At 39.8% G+C, this 22,609-nt stretch overlaps 2 protein-coding genes across 3 annotated transcripts; one reads left to right on the top strand and one right to left on the bottom strand.

The window, feature by feature from the left end:
• Positions 1 to 1,015: 1,015 nt before the first annotated feature.
• On the bottom strand, positions 1,016 to 3,843 carry LOC120570105 (olfactory receptor 1509-like). The gene is made up of 2 exons (XM_039818332.1): positions 2,879 to 3,843; positions 1,016 to 1,088 (listed from the first exon to the last, which is right to left on the bottom strand). The coding sequence occupies exons 1-2, from the start codon at positions 3,841 to 3,843 to the stop codon at positions 1,016 to 1,018; spliced, it is 1,038 nt and encodes a 345-aa protein (XP_039674266.1).
• Positions 3,844 to 9,080: 5,237 nt separating this feature from the next.
• LOC120570452 lies at positions 9,081 to 22,478 on the top strand. 2 transcript variants are annotated; one of them, XM_039818807.1, is made up of 24 exons: positions 9,081 to 9,113; positions 9,918 to 10,058; positions 10,238 to 10,369; positions 10,608 to 10,742; positions 11,020 to 11,212; positions 11,591 to 11,742; positions 11,887 to 12,094; positions 12,341 to 12,408; positions 12,890 to 13,094; positions 13,460 to 13,633; positions 13,916 to 14,086; positions 14,852 to 14,974; positions 15,089 to 15,163; positions 15,717 to 15,784; positions 17,133 to 17,205; positions 17,285 to 17,504; positions 18,406 to 18,510; positions 18,639 to 18,828; positions 19,152 to 19,302; positions 20,107 to 20,501; positions 20,775 to 20,983; positions 21,114 to 21,286; positions 21,761 to 21,980; positions 22,099 to 22,478. In XM_039818807.1, exons 2-24 carry the CDS (start codon positions 9,948 to 9,950, stop codon positions 22,265 to 22,267), a joined length of 3,720 nt encoding a protein of 1,239 aa, XP_039674741.1. In that variant the 5' UTR covers positions 9,081 to 9,113; positions 9,918 to 9,947; the 3' UTR covers positions 22,268 to 22,478. The 2 variants fall into 2 exon arrangements, with proteins under 2 accessions (XP_039674741.1, XP_039674740.1); XM_039818806.1 differs by having other exon boundaries at positions 17,282 to 17,504.
• The last annotated feature ends 131 nt before the right edge of the window (positions 22,479 to 22,609 follow it).

Genomic DNA, 22,609 nt, shown 5'->3' with positions numbered 1-22,609 from the left:
TGTCAGTGACAAATAAAAGTAAATTACAACGGATAGTTAGTATGGCCAGCAAGATTGCTGGACTTCAGTTAAGTTCTTTGACCACAATCTGCGAATCTAGGGTAGTGAGGAAAGGACAAGCTATTTGCGGTGATGGGCTACATCCCCTATTTCAGGCGTATGAGGTGCTGCCATCAGGCAGAAGATATAGGGTGCCGTCCTTACAAACCAACCGGGCTTGCAAATCATTTATTTCTACCAGCATTACACTACTAAATAAATTAGGGAAAATAACTTGATCCTATAACAACTGCACGTTGGTATAATATTAAAACGCCTGATTATGCACCTTACTGTTTTTTTTTTTTATTTAACCTTTATTTATTCAGGGGAGATTCACTGAGAGGCAGCCTCTCTTTTGCAGGAACGCCCTGATCACATTCACACAGTTTCACATTCATACCTGGAAGCTGCCCAGGACAACCACAGCCTGATCTGCTGGCCACTGAGCAGCTCCACTGGAGCAGTTTGGGTTAAGGGCCTTGCTCAAGGGCACCTCAGTGGTGGTAATGAGGGAGGGACAAGCGCTGTTCTTTCACTTTTCCCCACACAGATTTTATCCTGTCGGTCTGGGGATTGAACCGACGACCTCCCGGTCACAAGCTCGCTTCTCTAACCTTTAGGCCACCACTGTTGATAGCCCATTGGCGCTAATGACATTGCACTTTGCTATTCTTGTATGTATGATGTGCAGATATTTGGGATTGTGTATTGTGGTTGTGTGGGGAGGAGGGAGGAGTTGGTGGTCTTGTTGTTGTCTGTTGTTTATGGTCTGTTGTCTGTCTTTTTGATGAGCTGTATGGTGCAAGATGAATTTCCGAAAGGATCGATAAATGTCTATCTAAAAAAAAATGATATGTATGAAGGCTTTAGACTACCCTACATGTTATTATAGGCTCAGTTTAATATGCCATTTATTTTATACAATATACTTAGTAGGGGGTCCTTGATCCCTCTTTGTTCAATGGGGTTGAGGTCAGGACTGCTGGCAGGCCATCCCATCCTCTCCACTTCCACATTCTGGATTCTGGAGGTAGTCTCTGGTAAACCTGTGAGGGCGAGCATTGTCATCTTGGAGGATAGAGTTCGGTCCCAGACTGTGGAGATATGGGTTTGCCACTGGTTGATTGGCAGCACCTGGGGGTACCAAAAGCAATGGCAGAGAAGATTTGATAAATTTTTCATGGATCCAACCCACATACTCAGCGCCACAGAGAAATAATCTACCAAACACTAATTTCCTTACTTTTTGTGTTAAGTTTATATATTAGGGCTGGGCAACGATTAAAAGTTTTAATTGTGATTAATTGCATGATTTCCTTGATAAATCGTGATTAATCGCATGATTTCCTTGATAAATCGTGATTAATCGCATGATTTCCTTGATAAATCGTGATTAATCGCATTGTTATACGCAAAATCCAATAATGAATTCAAAAGTAGCGTATAGCACAATTTTATTTTAAAGTGCCATAACATTTGTTCTGCAAACACTTAACATCAGCATTTTGTTCATACAGTAGCAGTTAAATAAAATATTTGCAAAGCAGTGATCATGATCAAAAGGCAGATGTCTCGGAGCAGCGATCATATTTCGTGCACTATCTGTGCTAAGTGAGATTACTTTTTTTGACACATTCCACTGCTGTGCAACTTCAATAAAGTGTTCCGCGCACGTTTCAGGATAATGTCTCTCCTCTGTTTTCATTACAGTCAGAGCATGTGAATGCAGCGCCCACTGTTCAATATAATGCACTGTAACTCTGAATACAGTATTGTGTGTATTTCATGTTATTATTCTGCTTAACCTGTTTATTTGCAATTGTTTTCAACACAATGTCCAATTATGTTTTACGGGTCACTTTATGGGAAGTGTAAGCTTATTGTCCTGTATCATCATAAATAAAGTCACTCTAAGTCAAACATTATTTGGTATTTTGAGATATAAATAAGCCTTGCTTAACCGTGTTATCCTTAACATTGTTATAGTTGTGTATGATCCCTCTCATGTCAAATAAACTAACTAAACATACTACAACCTGTTAAATATCATTTGCCCTGCATGTGTTGATGATTTATCATAAGATGGTAAACTCATTTAAATTTTGGATTTGAATTAAACTTCTTGTATGTTGTTAAATTTAAAAGGGGATTTCTGATTTATGTGGCTCAATAAGGAAAATGTTCAGGTTTCATTCAGCAGGTCAAATATGTTTTGTCAAGGGGCAACATCCACCCCACATCTCAGTATTTGCTTGCCCCTACTTTAGATCTTCATTTGTGTTTGATAAAAATGTATGTACTTTAAAGTGCTCATATCATGCTTTTTGGCTTTTTCCCTTTCCTTTATTATGTTATTACTCTGCTTCTGACTGGCTTGTAGTGATGACCTAGGTACTCCCAACAAAGATGGATTAGAAGTGTGATGCCTCACTCGGTAGCTAAAACAGAGAGCTCAACACACAGGTTGAAAAAAACATCTGCAGCAATATGTAGTACAACAAAAATATAGAGTTTTTTTTTTAAATTAAACCATGTAAACCTATTCTGATATAACCTTTAAATACAATTATGAACCTGACAATGAGCATAATATGAGCACTCTATTTATTTATTTGTGGATACACATAGTACTCCATCAATACTCCATCAATACTTATTAAAAAATAATACATTGCATTTTCACCATTGCAAACACAACATTCCTTGCTTGAGTAAAATTAATAAACCTCTTACAGGGCAGCAACCCCAGACGATTCCAGTTTTGTATTTAAAGCAATGACAACAAAAATATTGCCACAATATAAACTGTGCTGTATTATTTTTATTAATAATGGACGCGAGAATGTAAATACGCTGCAGGAAAATGTAGAGTTGCAATGATTTTAATGTCAACAAATGTTTACAAGCATGTCTAATTTTTGACAGTTTAAGCCCATACATGATTGGATTTTGAAGAGGCTGAACAATCACTATATACATGGAAAAGACAACACACAGTGGATATGGAACAGAGGCAAATCTCTGAGAGATCAGATTGTAAAAACAGGCAAAGACAAAACTAATAAGTGAAACTAAATGTGGAGTGCAGGTGTCAACAGCCTTCACTTTGGTCTCTTTGGAACCTTTTAAACACACAGCCAAAATTTTGACATAAGTGAATGAAATATAAGTGACAGGAATAGCAACAGTGAAAAATAGTCCAAACACCAGATCATGAATAAGTGACACTGTTCTGTCTGGTGAACAAGAAAGTTCAACTACAAGGTGATGTGCACAAAAAACCTTGTGGATGACAGTCCCACAACGCTTTAAACGAATAGTGAACGACAGTAAAACTCCAACCTCTACAAAGGAAACTATCCAAATAATAAGAATTACCTTTAATACTATTTGTTTAGTTATTATGGCATTGTAATGTAAAGGCTTACAAATACATATATATCTGTCATATGCCATTATTGTTAACGTTCCAAATTCAACAGCTACATACGTATGAATGTTAAATATTTGAAGGAAACAGAAATGGACAGGAATTTCATGAGTGTCCAACAACACTTGATGCATCAAGCAAGGCAACAAGGACGTGCTGCCATATATTTCATTAACAAACAAATTACACAGGAATATGTACATGGGCTCATGCAGATTTCTGTCAACATAAATAATGACAATAAGAACTGTGTTGGCCAAAATAACTGATATGTAAAATAGCAATGCCACAGTGAAATACAAGTACTTTAAGGGTCCCATGTTACCATACATAGCCAACACAAATGACTTAATCTGTGTTGAGTTCTCCATCGGCCCAGTAGTAAGACACAAGCAATTTAGATGATAGATTAATTCAAAGTTATAGAATATAGTCATGGAAAAACATAGTTTGTAATAAACATGAACTTTTTAGTAGACGTTTACCTATACCATAACATGTCAAGAAAACCTGGAATTAGAAACATCCATTACAAATTGCAGAGATTAATGTGTAAGACCTTGTGAAAATGTGTGTGTCATATTACTCATATCAGAGATGACATTTACTAGTCAGAGATATGGATGATCAATAGGAAACTGAAGACTGCCATAACCTCCCCTCCCTACTGAGACAAACAGAAGCAGTTGCTGAACCTTTATACTTTTGTTCTGGCCAACAAACAAACATGCCAAGCAGAATATTAAACCAATCAAGACTGAGCTATTGTTTCTTGTAGAATGCAGCCATATTTGGATGTAGCAAGTGCCAGAGGTGGGACCAAGTCCTTGTTTTGAAAGTTGTTGTGAATCTTTTACATTCCGTTCTGTGAAAACTCTGAGCAAATCCTCTCATCTGTTTTAATTGGCATCATAAATTGTTGTAACAATATTCCTTCCTGAAGATGTATCTGCGTGAACCTACCTTGAACCAATCCTCCTTTCCTCTGGTGCCCCTTTCTTATCTATACTCGTCATCTAAGTGAATGGAGCGATTATTTTTTATTAATATTCATTAATTTAATTTAAATGTATTATTGTGTGTCTAATTAAACCTTTAGAACAGAGATCTTCAACAGGGGGTCCGGGACCCCAAGGGGGTCCTCAGAGTTACTGCAGGGGCGCCTCCAAATTATTGTTAATTCTTTGAAAGATTTTTCAAAAAATAAAATGTGAATCCAACATATTATTAGCAAACATGTATGTTTAACATTAAAAGATGATTTATAAAATCATGCCAACAATTATTATTTTAACAGCTTAGTAGGGGAGAGCGGGGTATGTTGTCACACTTTTCACACAGACTAACATTTACTGAGCACCATACATCACAATGGTATAAATGTCATACCATATGAAAGAAGGAAGTCTTGGGAACATATGTTGTATTCATAACATTTTCATATCTTATCTCATTACGGAGTTGTAGACTGTTGAATAGAGAATGTGCACTTGTGACAATTTGCCCCATCGCCGGGTAAGTTGTCACACTAGATTATCTAAAAATAAAAACACAACTAATTTGTGAATATGGATTTCCAGAACTGGAAATATAAACAATCATGCCTAGAGAATCTGGAAAAACAATACACATTTCAATCAAAACACATTAAGTGGCAATATCACTTTACTTTGAACTTCAAACTGACGTTCTCTGGTTTGCACATAGATTCATGATAACTGCATGGAATACTGCAGATAACGTGCTTAACTTAACATGTTTAACCTCTGAACTAAACAGATGCCCTGGCCTGTATTTGACTAATAAGACTCATCTCCAGAGTCACAAGTTGTCACACGTGACGACTTGCACCAAAGTCAGTGAGACAACTTGCCCCAAACTGACATGTGTGCTAATGTTGGCTAAATCTCTAGGTTAGCTCAACATACCACTTTAGCTAAAGTATCAAAAGACTCGTTACTGTCTCCTCTATTTTGTGCAAAATAATTATTTTTAACATTCCTACCTAACAATGTTGTATTGCATAAAATGTAAAGTGCACATTTTTTACTTTTTAAGCAGAAAAATAAGAAAATTGTGCTAACCTCAGATTAGAGTGATCTTGACCACATGTGAACAGGAAGTTGACTATAGAAGAAGAAGTCACACAAAGTGGCTATTTGATTTTTGAGATAGAGCCTCTAGTGTTGGAGTTATGAACAGTGTGACAACTTACCCGTGTGACAACTTACCCCACTCTCCCCTATTCTATAAATAAATATAATAAAAAATGACAAACACATTAAAGTTTTTCCCAACGACAAACCATGGGTAAATAAAGAACTCAAAGTAGCACTAAAAAGGAAAAGGAAAGCTTTTGAACAAGGGAATATGGCCCAGATGAAGGTTGTACAAAGGGAAATAAGGCATTTAACTAATATGTGTAAGCATAAATATAAATTACAGATTGAGGCGAAAATGAGGGGTAATGACTTAAAACAGGCATGGCAAGGGATGTAGACAATGATAGGGAAGGAGGTGAGGAGAAGCAACATTAATACAAATGGAGATGATCTGACCCTTGCAAATTAATTAAATACTTTTTATGCAAGATTTGATACATCAGATTTCTCCTCAGAGCGTAATTCTATCAGACAACAACTTCGTGGTGGCCCTCCCCTGGTTGTAACAGCTGAGGAGTTGCATAGAATCTTCAAAAAGATTGATCCAAAAAAGGCAGCTGGTCCTGATAAGATCAGAGGAAGGATCCTAAAGGAGTGTAGGGAACAACTTAGCCCTTTATTTGGGCAGCTTTTTCAAATCTCTCTTGACACACATTACATTCCAAAGGCCTGGAAAACCTCACTGATAGTGCCAGTACCAAAAGTGGCAAAAGCCTCTGCCTTAAATGACTATCGTCCAGTTGCCTTAACATCAATTGTAATGAAAAGTCTTGAAAAGATTGTCTTAAAACATGTTCTAGGAGATGTGCAAGGGGTTATTGACCCTCTACAATTTGCATACAGGACAGAAAGGAGAACTGATGACGCCCTATTGTATATGCTCCATAATATTTATTGTCGTCTTGATCAGCCCAAACGATATGCATGTGTGTTATTTATAGACTTCTCATCTGCATTTAACACCATTAGGCCTCACATTATGATGGAGAGGCTATTGCGGTTGGGAGTGCATAGTGATGTCATCAGGTGGGTTGAGTCCTTTCTGACTGAGCGAGTGCAGTGTGTCAGGGTAAATGAAGCTGTGTCTTCTCCCATTATTACAAACACGGGGGCTCCACAAGGAAGTACAATCTCCCCAGTCTTATTTACCCTGTACACAAATGAATGCAGGAGCAACACACAGGAACATGTTACAATCAAATTTGCTGATGATACAGCAATCATAGGTTTGATACGGGACAACGATGAAACCAACTATCGGGCTTGGGTAGATCAGTTTATAGAATGGTGCAGGTCCAATTGTCTTCTGCTAAACACAAACAAAACTAAAGAAATTATATTTGACTTTAGAAGTGGGGGCTCAACCCACCAGCAGATGACTATAGAGGCGCAAGGGATTGAATTGGTAGAGGAGTATAAATACTTAGGAACAATAATAGATGCTAAGCTATCATGGAACACCAACACTGATGCCATGTATAAAAAGGGTCTGCAGCGATTGTATTTTATGCGGAAGCTGAGACAGTTCAGAGTGGAAAAAGACATGATGGTCCTTTTCTATCGCTCTTTTGTTGAGAGTATTTTGACTTTCTGCTCCATTGCCTGGTACTTGTCTTTTTCAGTGACAAATAAAAGTAAATTACAATGGATAGTTAGTATGGCCAGCAAGATTGCTGGACTTCAGTTAAGTTCTTTGACCACAATCTGCGAATCTAGGGTAGTGAGGAAAGGACAAGCTATTTGCGGTGATGGGCTACATCCGCTATTTCAGGCGTATGAGGTGCTGCCATCAGGCAGAAGATATAGGGTGCCGTCCTTACAAACCAACCGGGCTCGCAAATCATTCATTCCTACCAGCATTACACTACTAAATAAATTAGGGAAAATAACTTGATCCTTTCTGGCTAACAATACTGCACGTTGGTATAATATTAAAACGCCACTGATGATGATGCACCTTAGTGTTGATAGCCCATTGGCGCTAATGACATTGCACTTTGCTATTCTTGTATGTATGATGTGCAGATATTTGGGATTGTGTATTGGGGTTGTGTGGGGAGGAGGGAGGGGTTGGTGGTCTTTTTGTTGTCTGTTGTTTATGGTCTGTTGTCTGTCTTTTTGATGAGCTGTATGGTGCAAGATGAATTTCCGAAAGGATCAATAAATGTCTATCTAAAAAAAAATGATATGTATAAAGGCTTTAGACTACCCTACATGTTATTGTAGGCTCAGTTTATTATGCCATTTATTTTATACAATATACTTAGTAGGGGGTCCTTGATCCCTCTGTCTTTCAGTTAAGGGGTCATTGGCTTAAAAAACGTTGAAGACCCCTGCTTTAGAACATTGTGAACTGAACCCAGCTTCATGTAACTTTGTTGTCCAAGCACTCGTAACTGCTTTCAGAATCAACTCACGGAGGTCAAGCCAGTAGATGATAGGATACAAACTACAAAACAATTTGGATTGTTTCCATAACAAAAGTCCAAAGTAAGTCTTAAGCCATGACGCAGGTTCTAAAGTCAAGACAGGCAAGTCTCCAAGTCAGGTGGAAGTCCAAATCACTCTTCACCACATACAATTCTCATTAAAACATTAAAATAGTAAAAATAAAAGTAACAAGATACTGTAAAAATGGAATACGGAATTAGGGGCCACTTCTGGAGCCAGGCCTGATAGGTGACCTTATTGATGAGTGTCTGGTGGCCAAGCCTATACCCATAGAACCATCAGCATTTGGGTCCAAATGCTGCCTAGTGTCTTGTTCATGAGGGAGTGTTAGATTGACTGGAAGATGGAAAGAGAGATTAGTGCAGTTTCAACAGTGATGGGAGCATTGTACCAAACTGTTGTGGTAATAAAGGAGTTGAGTCTGAAGGTCATGTTCTCAAATTACCAATGGATATCAATTTCAACCTTCATGAGCCTTGGATAATCACTGAAAGAAAAAAAATCATGGATGCATGAAGCAAGTCATGAAGCAAGTCACAACATAGGGCTGCCACAACCTTGATGATAGGCAAAGAAGTGTGGTGTGATGTCAGAGGGCGGGTAGGGGCCTTGTCATACTGATGCCTGGCTGCAACCAACTAGCAATAAACTACAACTTATCATGCCTTTAATGCCCTGGTGCATGTGAGGTGGTCTCACAGTACTGGAGGCAACATTAAAAAGTCTTATTTTCCTTTATGTGTGTGTGTGTTTGTGCGTGCATGCGTGCGTGCATGCGTGCGTGCGTGCGCGTGCGTGCATGTGTGTGTGTGTGTGTGTGTGTGTGTGTGTGTGTGTTGTGTGTGTGTGTGTGTGTGGGTGTGCTCCCATACATGTCACTGCAGCCACGGCAACAGAAACACAAAGTTCCGACTCTCAACAACCTAGCAACAGGGATTGAACACACAGCCACCCACACACACACACACAAACACACACACACACACATACACATACAAACACAGAGGGCTTTGTATGGGAGATAGCAGGTACGTCCAACATTTGTCTCTTAATGCTCATTTCTGCTATAAAATATACAAGGACAAGGAGCTGAAAAACTAAATAAATCTAAATCTTCCTCACTTACTTGACTTTTTTCCAATTCTTTCTCTGGATTTGTTTTTCTCCTCAATGTTGGTACTTCTAATATTGGTGATTCAGGAAATTATTTTTATTCTGTTGTTATATTCACTCTGTCAATCTGAATGAGGACTTTCTAGACCTACTTTATCTGTAAAGTATTCTGACATAACTTCTGATGTGATTGGACAATATAAATGAAATAGAAGTATTGAATCGAATAGCTAAACTGAAAGCTTGATGATACGTGACTTCCACTGGAAGTTTGCCTCTTTCATTGCATGTGCTTTCTGTTATGATTTATATCCAGTTGTTGCATTAAAGACAATGTTGTCTCTGTTATAGTATAGTATAGTAAGGCAAAAGTAAAAAGTAGCATTCAGAGATAATATACTGTGCTCCACAATGACTTTGACTTTACACAATGGGCAGTGGTGCCAATAGCTTTCTTATTTTCTATCTTAAACTTTATTTGCACGCAGTGCCTCATTCTTATACCCATATGTCATTTTCTACCCTCATGGTTTTTCATGCATATCAAAACCAACACAGACTCTGAGAGCAAAAGAAAACGCCACAAAAACCTAAACCTACTGTAATAGTTACGTTTTAAATTACCAAATCAATTCAGAATCATCTGCATAGAGCACTATTATCGTTATTAGGCTCAGTCTATGGAATAACCTAATTAAGCTCTTTCCCCTTTGACTTAGCCATCCTCCAATCCAAGATTCCAATACATCATGAAGGATTTGTCTCTGTCCCTGCTGAGTCGGGGGTGTGCTCGATTCGTCTCAACCAACAGAAACACAGGGAGACATGACGGACGGCTGGATGTCTGCTTTACACCGCAGGTACTCACAAAAGCTGTAAGGGGGGCAATTCTAACTATTAGTATCGAAATGAACTTGCATATTGGTCAGATTGTTTTAACCAATAATTCAGTTCATCCATCAATCCAGACATCCAATAATCAATCAATCAATCATTCCATTTATCTTATAATCAATATTATCCATCAATCTGTCAACAGGATTACTACATTTGGAAGTCCCAGGACTCTCTCCTGCGACTGTCCAACAGCGGCCATCTGCTTGTGGAGGCAGAGTCAGCCATTCCAAAAACTTACAGCACCCGTAGGGGGCCACTTCTACTATACTCCCAGGTATCTGTGTGTGTGTGTGTGTGTGTGTGTGTGTGTGTGTGTGTGTGTGTGTGTGTGTGTGTGTGTGTGTGTGTGTGTGTGTGTGTGTGTGTACTAATGAATATTTGCCTAGGATACTGTAAACAGTTAACAAGACAGACAAGTGTGAACCTTTACTGAAAACTCCATATTGATCTACATAGACCTTTGACATTTACAGAAACCAAGAGGTTTCAGGTTGACCTTCTTCTGTCTCCAGGACTTGGTTACTATGGAAACGGGTTGTCTCTCAGAGACCAGAGAGAAGAAGCAACGGCGGTACACTCATCAAGTGGAACAACTGAGCACCCTCAAGGAGTTATCGGCAGCCATTTTGAGCTACAGCGACACTCAGGTATAGACCAGGAATAACTCCTCTTATTTACGTAAACCAAGCATTTAGAAAAAATGAAGCACTATTAATCAATATGTATTTATATTAACAGTAAGCTCATGGTTTTGGATTTTACGGAAGATTGATTGTTTAGTTTGGTCTTAGAGCGCTCATCAACCCTGTTTCTAGCAGCAGCAGGCAGCTATTTTAGCAAACAAGCTAAACTTTTTCTACCACATAGAGCAGTCATAGTTGGATCGTCAAAAATTCATTAATGCAAGTCTTGTCTTCCTTTCAGTTCACCTCCTCCAGACTCAATCCACTCCTCTGTCCTCCTCTTCACCTACCTCCTGCTCCAGACCTTCATTGTCCCAGCCCTCTGCCCCTTCGCACAACACAAGAGCAGCCCAGTCCGGATTTTCTTGTACAGCTGAACCCCCAGTGGCTTCCTGCAGAGAGAATCACTGAACAACTGGAGAATCAACCTGAAGGTAAAAGACGGAAACACGGATAGATGGGTTGATACAAACTGGTATTTGTAGAGATTCAAAGTCCAAAACAGAAACTTTCATAGTATCCTGTTATGAGCAAGAAAAACAAAACAAATATGATGTAAAAACAAGAAAATATGCAGGCTGAATAGCCTTATTCATAATGAATAAGTGTAAATCTACAAAATTTCTCTGCCAGAATAACAAATTATCAAACGTGTGTGCAGTTAAGTCACTTGGGAGTCATGTGGCTTTTGTAAGTCCTGCTCTGCTTCTTAAAACTATAACCAAGTGGAAGAATGCAACCATGTCAACTATCCCAAAGCGGTTGAAAGCAACTTAGTATGGTTAGATCCTAAAAATTAAGCTTTTCTGCAGATAATGCGGAGGAGCAGAGCAGCAGGAAGAGAGTCAGGCTGGATCTGTTCCTTCAGATACCCTGCACCTCCAGGAGTCCAACTCCACAGATGGAGCCTCGTCCCTGGGTACACTATGCAGCAAAGACCCCTGACGAACCAGAGAAACCTCAGGTGCATGCTTATGACTGAAACTGAATCTATACATGTGTATTATTATGTATTTATGTGCCTTTATCTTTGAAAATATATGTGAATGGTTGTAATGATACTATGTTGTTTAATTTATTGGCTAAATGTGTTTTCTACCAACTGCAGACTTATGTAGACATGAGTCTGCGGCATACTGAAAATATACAGAATACTGAAATAAACCACCATAGTATAGGAGGAGAGCTCCAGCATCCAAAGAAATGGGTCCATGACGTGGCAGATGATCAACGCTGTTCCATTCAAGATAGTGGAACAACCGGTGATGAAGACAACTATGAAAAATCGATAAGTGGGAAAAGACCTGGGAGGATAGGTGTGTGTGTGGTCTGTCATAATAGACAGAAATGTATGTCCTGATGTGTATGAAAATAAGTCAACAATATATCAAGACGTTATCTTCATGTACTCATGTTCTTTTTCAGTATCTCAATCAACAACTATTTTCCTGACTGTTGTCTAGTCAGACTACGTGGAGTATACACCAAACCTTAACCTCATAGTACAACTCCTCTACAGTATATGTTGATAATGATGCACTGATTGCCTTCCCCACACACAGGCCTCCTTCCTCCCCTGACAGTGGGACATTCAGTCAGTAATGGACCTTGCTGGGAGAAGACAGACAGGGTAAGACAGGTTCACACAAACTTAGGTAGTGAATTAGAAAATTGCTGTTTGTGAAGATAAAATTTGGCATATATAAAAATGAAATGAATCAGATATTCAAGAGCACCATTATCTGGATTATCATAGAAACAGGTACGATCTCTAAAAATGTACTTTTTTACTAACTTTGAGTGACATTGATTGGCAGCAAATTGCCAATATCCTTGAAACACACATCTTTGGTTTATTGGAACTATGTAGCTACTCCATTACTTCCACTCTTTATATACTGAAATATCACAGTAGAATACTTTTTTTCGACAACTGCAAAAACGGAAATCTGCAAAGGTGCATGTGCATTTTTGGTTTATTCTGATCTCTATGGCATAAATATTGGTTTAATTTGAAATATTGACAGAAATCCTCATTTCCCACATATGGCATTACATTATCTGAGAGCAAAACCTCTGAATGGCAGACACGCCTCTATTGAATGTTTCAGGGCCCCAGCAGGGATGAACACCATGCACGGCGCCTCCCTCCAATAGCAGAGAGTCGTAGCTTCACCCCCGGCTGGGCAATCCCAGCTCAGACTGGGCAGGATGCCCAACCAAAGGCAGAAAGAGTTGGGTTTCAATCCCAAGAAAATCTGAATATACTCCATCAGCAGCCTCTGGTTCTTCCTCTGCTGTTTCCTGGAAAGAAGGGTAACAAAGACACACACAGGGGAAGACTATACACACACTGACTTAGTTGGATAGATCATTATGTTTGGCAATATTCTATACTATATACACTATACTCTTATTTCACATAATTATTACACAGCATTTTCAACAAGTCAGGTCAGATATGTCTTCCATATTATTAGTTAGCTATGCAGCAGTTACACCTGGCAATTACTTACTTACTGAAATAGTTAGTAACAGCTTACCACTCCATAGTGTGTGTTGTGCTACCCATTTTAATTTAGTGTTGTGTACATCTCTACTTCGTAAACACTGACATTATAACAAGGAAATGTTAATCTGCCATTGTACACATTATTAACTCTTCTCCCTCTCTCTTTCAGAAGAAATAAGTGGAAACCAAAGAGGAGGAGGAGAAAAAACAGAGAGACAATACTATATAAAAGAGACAGTAGAGCAGGGAGGAGGAGGAGGAGGAGGAGGAGGAGCTGGAGGAGGAGGAGGGCTACCCTCTGAGAAAGAGAAAGGCTCTATGATTCTGCTGGAGCCAGGAGAAGGTACAGCACAAACTTTACAAGCTGGTGTTTCGATATGAAATTATAAAATCTGCCTGATAGATGGAGAGATCAGCTCAACAGCAACCTCTTTTTGTGTCATTGTTGTTGTTGTGATTTATGATTAATTTGCTGCAATGCTGCCACAAAACTCATCCACTGAGCTACTTCCCAAGCCATACACTCTAGTTGGAGAATATTTTCTGCAAGGGTTTACCATGGTCTTTGTGTCCATCACACTGTCTTCTCTTGTGGCTTCTCTGTCTTCTGTGTCTTCCCCTTCAGAGCCTCCTCCTCCAGTTGGACTGCTGGGTTGTGTTGCAGGACGGAAAGGCCCGGGCAAACAGAGCTCTTTGGCCTTCTTACAGAACCGACTGCTTGACCTCCAGGATCCCTGTGACTCCAGCGAAGCTAACCGAGGCGTGGTGAGGGGCGTTCTGCCTCTGGAGCTGAGAGGTATGGGGAGCTAAACCCCTGTGTCAGAACAGGAAACTATATTAACTATTTCTTCCTTTGTTCTGATTCAGCTTTTAAAGTGATTCTAGTAAATGGACGGTAGCCACTCTGTGTGTTAAATGCAGACTGTCACTTATGAACAGCTTCGTGAGCTACATCCCAAATTATCCATGCTTTGTTTCTGTTGTATCTCTTGTAATAGTGTGAATCATAGAACTGTCATGGGGACACAATGGGCTTCATGCAAGAACCACTCCTATCAACAAAAATTAGATATGATTTAAGATAACTTGTTGCATTCAACCTTTAACTAAAATGTAAAAGTGACCTACAATGGAGTTATTAGTAAAATAGACATGCCAAAGTAGACTATATATTATGATTTAATGGGAAAATAAAACAAGCTATTCTACGTAAAATTAGACATCTAGCACCCCAGTAGAGACTAAATGGAATGATCCTGCATTTAATTTTATTGTTTCATGACCATATTTTCAGACACTGTGATGATTTGTCTGTGAAATTGGTAGGCTAACCAGGCTCCGTATATTAAACCATTGAATAGTTAAATACTGTGGGTCACCTCTACAAGCTATCCATGCGAATACAAATATATCCAAGACACATGCAATGGTCATCTCATGCAATTGCTGAATTAGGGTACTGGCACCTTTTTTGGTCCAATCCAGGCACTGGTTGTTTCACTATTATTCACCCGTCAAAGGGTCTATGTCTCCGTTCCTCAGAGTTGTTGTGTATTGTCAGATTTGCAGAACGGCAAATCTGTTGGCAGCCTGATCTTGGGTCCTGATGGGGAGATCATTCAGCTGTCGCTGTACGACAACAGCCAGGATCCATCTCACACTGATGGTGACACACAGGAGAGAGGTACGCTCAGAACTTCCTTCATCAAGAAATCCAAAATCGGCACACTTCCTGAAACATTAGAGCAAGGTGAAGAATTTCAGTAATTATCAATAACTCACTCTTTCTGTAACACAGCTCTCCAGGTTTTGTCGGCAGAAGGAGAGAAGTTGCCCTGGGTCATTGTGCTGCAGCCTGAACACACACATACAGGTCTGTGTACACACACACACACACACACACACACACATTATTGTGGTCATTTGTAGAGTTGGGGGGGCAGGTTCGGTATGCAACACTCTTTGATGCTCTTCAGGGGTGGATTTCATTAGATTAAATGCCGGTTTAACAAGTTCTCTTGTCTTTCTCTATTGGCTTGTATTTCATTCTCATGAAACAGTCTGTATCAGTTGCTTTGTATCCATCTCCATTGATTGCAGTGGAAACTTTGTCATTGTTTATGTCATTGAAGTATTTTGATGGACTTCCATTGTCAATCACAAATATATTTGGGACAGGTTCAGCAAAGGCACACATAGCTTTCAAATTGTTTTTTCCAGGTTTGGATGTCATGCCATTGGACTTGAATTGGCTCATGAGTACATAATTCTATACATTAGGCACAGTTCAATAATGAATTGGTATTAGTTGTACCTGTAGTTGTTAGCTTGGTATTAGCTTCCCTTTGCAATTACACATTTGGTTTAAAAAGCACATCACATATTTTTTTATGAATTCCCAACCCTGCCTGTGTTTGTTCCAGCAGAGGGAGAGGTGGAGCTGAACATAGATGGCCCTGTGGGTGACATCCAGTACCATCAGTCCATACACAAGGTGAAGTGTTGTTTTCTAACTGACCTTTAAAGGTGTAACGGTCCAGCATGTGTTTTTGTAGCTTAGCACTAAGACTGCTGATGAAGACTCTCCAACAAAAGAAAAGGTACTTCATTCAGAGCACCTCGTCATGAACATAAATGTTGTGTATTCCAGAGAGTAAAAAGTCCCATATCTGTCTGCAGTGGTGGTGAAAGTAACTAAGTACATTTCAATCAGGATAGACAAGTGAATGAAGTAAAGATTCATGTTTATTACAACAGATGATATGTGATATTTAAGAATTGGCAGTAATTCTTATGCACTTAGTCTGTACAGGGAGATTTGAAAACTAGGGGACAGAAGCAAGATCAAACCCCCCATGGAGGCCAGATATTGGTGGTAGTGGCTGGTGATTCAGATGAGGAGCTGATAAATCTTATAACTTTTTTAACAGAAGGTGCCGTATTACACTTACCTTGAGCATATCAGAATGAAATGTTGCTTCTGTGTCCCAAATCTGTTTAAATTAAATTATATCATCACTGTCTTGTAAAAACACAGGGATGATATGCAGAATATGTAGCCTGACAAGCCAGACCCACATCAAGATGTTGGGTCTGTGAACTCACCATTGACAGGGCCCAATCCCAGGGGCGGGATAAACGGTTGCCTTTCAAATTCCCTCCGAACGCAATAAGATACCGCTACAACCAGGCAGAGCAACGAAGAAGGTAGCAGAGCTAGTTGATAGATTAAACTTTTGCCATATCCCGTCGGCAAAACTCCAAACACATCTTCCTTTTTTAAGAATGATTTCAGTGCCGTTCTTTGTTCTTTTCTCAAAGAAAAGCTTAACTCCAAGTTTTCCAGAAGACTGCTGTTCCCAGCAGCAGCAGCCATAAGCCCCGCCCACCGACTCTATACACAATGTGATTGGCCTGACCAGAGTTTGGTTTTTCCAGCTCACAAGCCAACTGAGAGTGCCTAGACCCCCCTGGCTGCAAATTAAATTTGCTGCCGCTAGGGTGCGTCTAGATTTCTAGGCTACAGAATTTGATAATGGACGATTTAAACATTTTCAATATATGAGCTGATGTCTGGAATTGTGATTATGTTTTATTTAGTGGTACAATTAAGTACAAATTCACCATGCCATGTTGACTATAGCTCATAATTGTTCATTGTAACTTCTTAAAATCTTGTATTCAAAGCTTTGCTGTAATACTAACTGATCACGTCTTTAGTTATAAGCCTAAGCAAAACAATCAAAGAATCCAAGATTTGATATTAGTATTTAGACATTGAGGATCCTTTGTGTCTACACAATATCTCTTAATATTTTTTTTTAATTCTTTTCTCCAACCAGCTCTTAGATCTTCCCAGAGATCAACAGATCTCAGAGACAAATGCATGCTCGCCCACGAGGCTCACAGACCCAGGTAACACTCTGCTGCTTATTGTCTCACAATTTGAATTTGAATGCATATTATCCAAACTTGTTGTTTGTCATTCCAGCAGCTGTGACCAAGAAAACCAAGAAAAAACCAAAGGGTGCAGAGGCAGTGGCAGAATCATGGGAAAAGGATGCTGAAAACAATGTTAGGATGCCTCTGCTGAGGGAGCGGGTAGGGAAGGAGGAGCCAACAGGAGGCAACACTGAGGCAGAGGAAGAGGACGAAGAGGAAGAGCTGGGCAGAATAGGACCGACTAGCCATTTTCCTGGATCACATCAGCCAGGGTTGGTGTAATTCTTCTTTTACTTGATGTCTTTATGTTAAAGACATAATCAATGTGTCAGACGTCCTCAGTAGCAGATAACTAAACGTATTAAACTAATGGTTTTGTGTTTATTATTGATTACACCAAGAGTTCTCATATCATTATTTCTTACAAAGACCGAGAATCAATTTGAGCGTTGAGTCTGAGTCTTTCTTCTTTTGCACCAAAGATTTATTTTTTGTTTGTTTAGCTGAACTGAGTTGCCCAACACTGTCAAAACTCTTGAGTCTTCAATCCTGTTCCCTATTAATACATGTAATTATTGTAATTCAGACATTTAGGGATAAGGCAAAAGACCAGCAGTTTCAGTGGGAGCTATTTCCGAGAGTGAATATTTGCCACAACCCTCAAAACCACATGGTAACTAAAGTTTCATTAGATGTATGTGGCCCCTATGTGATCACTTTAACGTTCCCATTCAGTAGACAAACAAGAGACTAACAACATTACATCTGTTGTCACTGTAGGAGAAAGGTTATTTTATTGATGTCAGTTTGCCAGATTTCTGGGCACTGAAGTTCTTGAATTTCCATCTTGCTGATTTATAGATGTCATTTTTGTAGTATTTGTAACGCAGATTTTAGCTCTAGATTGGGACATTGAAGATGCCTCTCTATGTGGATCAATCTTTGGTTTAAAAAATGGTTGTCATGCACCATTATGACTATACTAATTTTTACCTCTTTGAAATAAACACGTCAAGAGTAATCCTTTATGTTTGAGATTTTGCAAGTCAACAGGATCCCACAGCTGACGGTCTGCTGACACTGAATACAAAGTTTGTTGCTGAAATGAGAGTGTAAAACATTTGGAGATTTGTCCTGAGAGAGGCTGCAGTTTAATGATGATGTATCATTCAGCCAGCAGAACACCGGCTCAAATGAAGCAACAACAGAGGATGCTGTAAACAAATGGAGGAAGAATCCTAAGAGGAAGGTCACTGAGGAAAGGGCAGCAACCACAAGGTGAACTAGGAATACTCACAAGCTCTTATAAAAAATAAAAATAAAAACACAACAGGCATTGTAAGCCCTTTGACTTTGTCAACCTAGTAACAAACTGCACACACTCACACACACCTCCATTTATTTAGGAAACGAGAGACAAAAACAGTGAAAGGTGCAGCATCAGATGGACAGAAGACATCGATGACGAGGAGGGAGGGAAGACGGCAAAGGGAAAAGACAGGAAGTGATGCTCAATCAATCAGGAGCCAGAAACAAGAGGAGCGGACCAACAGAGAAGCAGCAGAGACTCGGGACCAGTCTGCTCTCCCTTCTGTGGTAAGTCTTGATTGACTGGTTGATTTACTACTGACTGGCTGATTTGTATTTTGTGATGCAATGGGTTTGCTATGGTTGCTGATTCCAATCAGTTTGAGGAGACCATGATGGAATCATTGACTTTTTTAGGAACATTCTCAAAGTTTATGAAATCAAGATATGCACAAAGCGATAAAATGAATACTGTTATGTAACTGTATTGTCAAATGTGTTACATACACACTGAAATACCAGACGAATAGAAACACCTGTATCTATCCAAAGCAATGGATAAGATGATATGCCATTCAGGTTTACTATTACTGTACTTTTCTGTCTTTTAGAAAAAGAAGATGACGGACAGGGAAAGAGAGAGAAGAGGAGTGAAGATGAACGAGGAGAGAGAAGAGCAAGGAGAAGAGGCGAGGCAGAAGGAAGAGTCTGCTGGGAGGAGGAGGAGGAAGGGAAGGCTGAAACACAAAGAGTTAGTCGTTGGTAAGCCATTCAGGCAAAACAACAACATGACACTTGGCATGAGGGGACATTTGTTTGAAATTTGAATTTTGAAACTTTTAACGTTTGAAATTCTCTCAAATGGTGATAGAGGGACATATTCTTCGGGACACAAAGCAACTCAAGAGGCAAAGTTTTATCTTTAATTTGGGCATCACATCATTAAAACACTACATCTATTACATATAGGGGTGGGAATCACCAGAGGCCTTATGATACGATATCATCACGATACTTATGTCACGATACAATATTATTGCGATTTTAAACATATTGCAATATTCTGCGATCTTTCCCAATTTCAAATTATGTCCCCAAAAGGAAACTTTGTCAACATCTGCTTTATCTAAAAAGATACATTTCTCTGTTTGTTCATCTCACTTCAATTGTATTGCTGCAAAAATCAGATAGTCAAGCAGACAAACTGACCAACACATATATAATAAAAGATCGATACTTGGCGTCTGTGTATCGATACAGTATTGCCACAGAAAATATTGCGATGCTATGCTGTATTGATTTTTTCCCCCACCCCTAATTACATAATGTATGTTTTATAATAAAAGACAAAGACAAAAGACAAAGACATTTTATTCCCATGCAGTGAACCCTGATATGGAGATTTGCAGGTCAAAAGATGGCATCTAGAATACATTTTGTGAGATGAAAGTATTGTAGCCGTCTCTGTAGAAGTAGTGAACTAGCCAGCTATATTTCCATGTGAATCATGTTTTTACTTTTGCATTCCTGTCCTGTCTTTTTTACTTTCCTTTTCTTTTCTCACAGGAAAACGTGATGACCCCCTGGAGAAAGAGGAGGTGGAAATCAGCCAGGAATTGGAAGAGAAGTCTCAGCTAAAATCCACCAAAAGGCCCTCTGCAACACAAAGACATAATAACAACACCAAAACAAATTCAGAGGCAGAGGAGGACACAGACACAGAGCACTTTTCCACCAATGCTGACCAACACAGCAGCGTCCAATCAGTGAGCTCACTGTGGTCCGCTGCCGCTGCATCCCAATTCAGCCAGAGGAGCTCGAAGAGGTCTGCTGCCTCTTCCTGTGAGGAGGCAGTGCCGGCCAGCGCCGTGGGTCTCGCTTCATCGCGTGGCTGCCTGTCGTCATGTTCGACTGTCATGGTAACGGAGGAACAGCTGATGCTGAACCCAGCAAAGCCAGAGGTTGGTAGGAAGCACACACACACAGAAAATACTGTACTTTTTCACGTTTGATTTAATAATGTAATGTAATTAATGTAACCTTAATAATGCTGTCTGAGTGAAAGTTTAACATTGATCTAATTATCACAATTTCCAGTTATTTCACTCATTATTTAACAAAAATTGTATTCTGCCATTTCTCAGGTTTGCCAAGCAAACCACGAAAATTATGTACATTAAATAATAATTTGTGTCGTTGTGCATATTTGGACTCTGTGTCTGTGTGTGTCTTAGTCCTCTACCCCCCAAAAAAGTCAGGAGAAAGAGGAGGAGGCTGCAGCTCTGCGTCTGGCCCAGCGAGCAGAGAGGCGGAGGCAGGAGGTGGAGAGGAAGCGGAGGGAGCGGGAGGAAGAAGAGAGGAAGCGGCAGGAGAAGGAGCAGACAGAGGAGAGGATGAAGACCGAGCTGGAGGGCGAGAGAAGGAAGAGAGCCGAGGAGCTCAGGTTCTACTTTTTCTATAACAATATAAAGATTAACTGCGTAAAGGACAGGTTCAAAGTGTTTTCAAGTCTGTCTTGAAAACATGAGGACAGAACGACTGCCACTTCATTCATATTCAATCTCCATCTCCAGACTGAAGAAGCTGGTGGAGGAGGATGAGAGGAGGAAGCACGAGGAAGAGAAGCAGGAGCAAGTGAAACGGGAGCAGGCGCAAAGAGAAAGAGAGAGAAGGAGGCAGGAAGAGAGGAGACGACAGATGGAGTTACTCCGGAGGATGAGAGAGGAGGAGGAACAGAGGAGGAAAGGTGAGCGTCAGAGAAGGACAAAAAGTGTGTAAAAAGGAGTGACAAAGAAAAAAAGATGATCAAGAGAAAGCAAGGGGGAAAAACCTTTTCTTAAACCTAGTCAATTTTTTAAGTTTTGTTACAATTACGTTGACCACGTGTTTCTAACTGGGGCCCTTTCACAATGTGTGCCTGTTGCTGCTACATGCTGAAACAAATGTAATCTGGGAGACGAAACGTAACTGAGAATGGAGTTTAGTTGTATGGGAATGTAATTTTTTTAGAAGACAGGGTTAAGTATGGAGTGTTACCGTGGATCTGTTACCATTATCATGCGTAAACTGCTAAGGTGAGCCGGAATCAGTGACTGGCTTGTTTCACTTTTAACTGCACCATAACAATTCAAAACAAAACTGTTAGCTGGAAGTAATTTTATTTTCTGCAAATTCCATTTTTTCTTATCTCCAACTGAAATTGCATTTTGTCTTATCTCAGCTGAACTAGAGTGTCTGCGCCTGGAAGAGGAGAGGAAGCAGGAGGAGGAGAACAAGAAGCTACAGGAGATGGATGAGAGGGAAAGGATAGATTACCTCTGTAGGAAGGAGCAGGAGGAGGAGAACAGGAGGAGCAAAGAAGAGGAGCGTAAGCGGAGAGAAGAGGAGGCTGCCTTGCAGGCCGCAGAGGAGGCCAAGCTGCAGGCGGAGCTGCTCGCCAGGTAAATATATAAATATATACTGTATGTCTCTGTGTCCTGGGGCTATAAATCCATATATTCCGATGTTTAAAAAACATTACACTATCTTTGCGTCTCTCTTTATTCTGTCCTCCTGCAGACAGATGGTGCTGTTGCAGCAGCAGTTGGCCTTTAAAAGGGGTCTCATGTTGGAGGCTGGAGGTCTAGAGAAAACTCAGGGGATCTCCAGACCGTGGATCTACTCTTATTTCACTTTGTTACAGCTACTGGGTCTAAATCCAACTAAAGCTGAGACTACTACCCCCTGACTTTTTAACCTCGTTGAGATCATGATGGACGCCTGCGAAAGATTTTTGTTTGATGAAATGGTTCAACCATTTTGGAAGATCGTTAAATCAAATGGAAGATATGCAGTGACAAGCATATTCACATCCATACTCATCTGTTTCTCGAAAGAAAATACCTTCTCCATTGTCCATTTGTCAGATGTATCATTTGCTTTTCTCTTTTCTTTTTCCCTTTGTTTCTATAAAAGACAAAGATTGAAATCATGTTGTTGTCCTTGTATTATTAACACAATATACACACACTAGCTTTGGAGGCCTCACTAGTCAGGTATTAACTATAATTTGATAGATTCTGTGTTATCA

This window comes from Perca fluviatilis, chromosome 12, assembly GCF_010015445.1.
Source record: "Perca fluviatilis chromosome 12, GENO_Pfluv_1.0, whole genome shotgun sequence".
In the NCBI taxonomy this organism is placed as follows: domain Eukaryota; kingdom Metazoa; phylum Chordata; class Actinopteri; order Perciformes; family Percidae; genus Perca; species Perca fluviatilis.
This window is presented reverse-complemented; position numbering and strand designations above follow the sequence as displayed.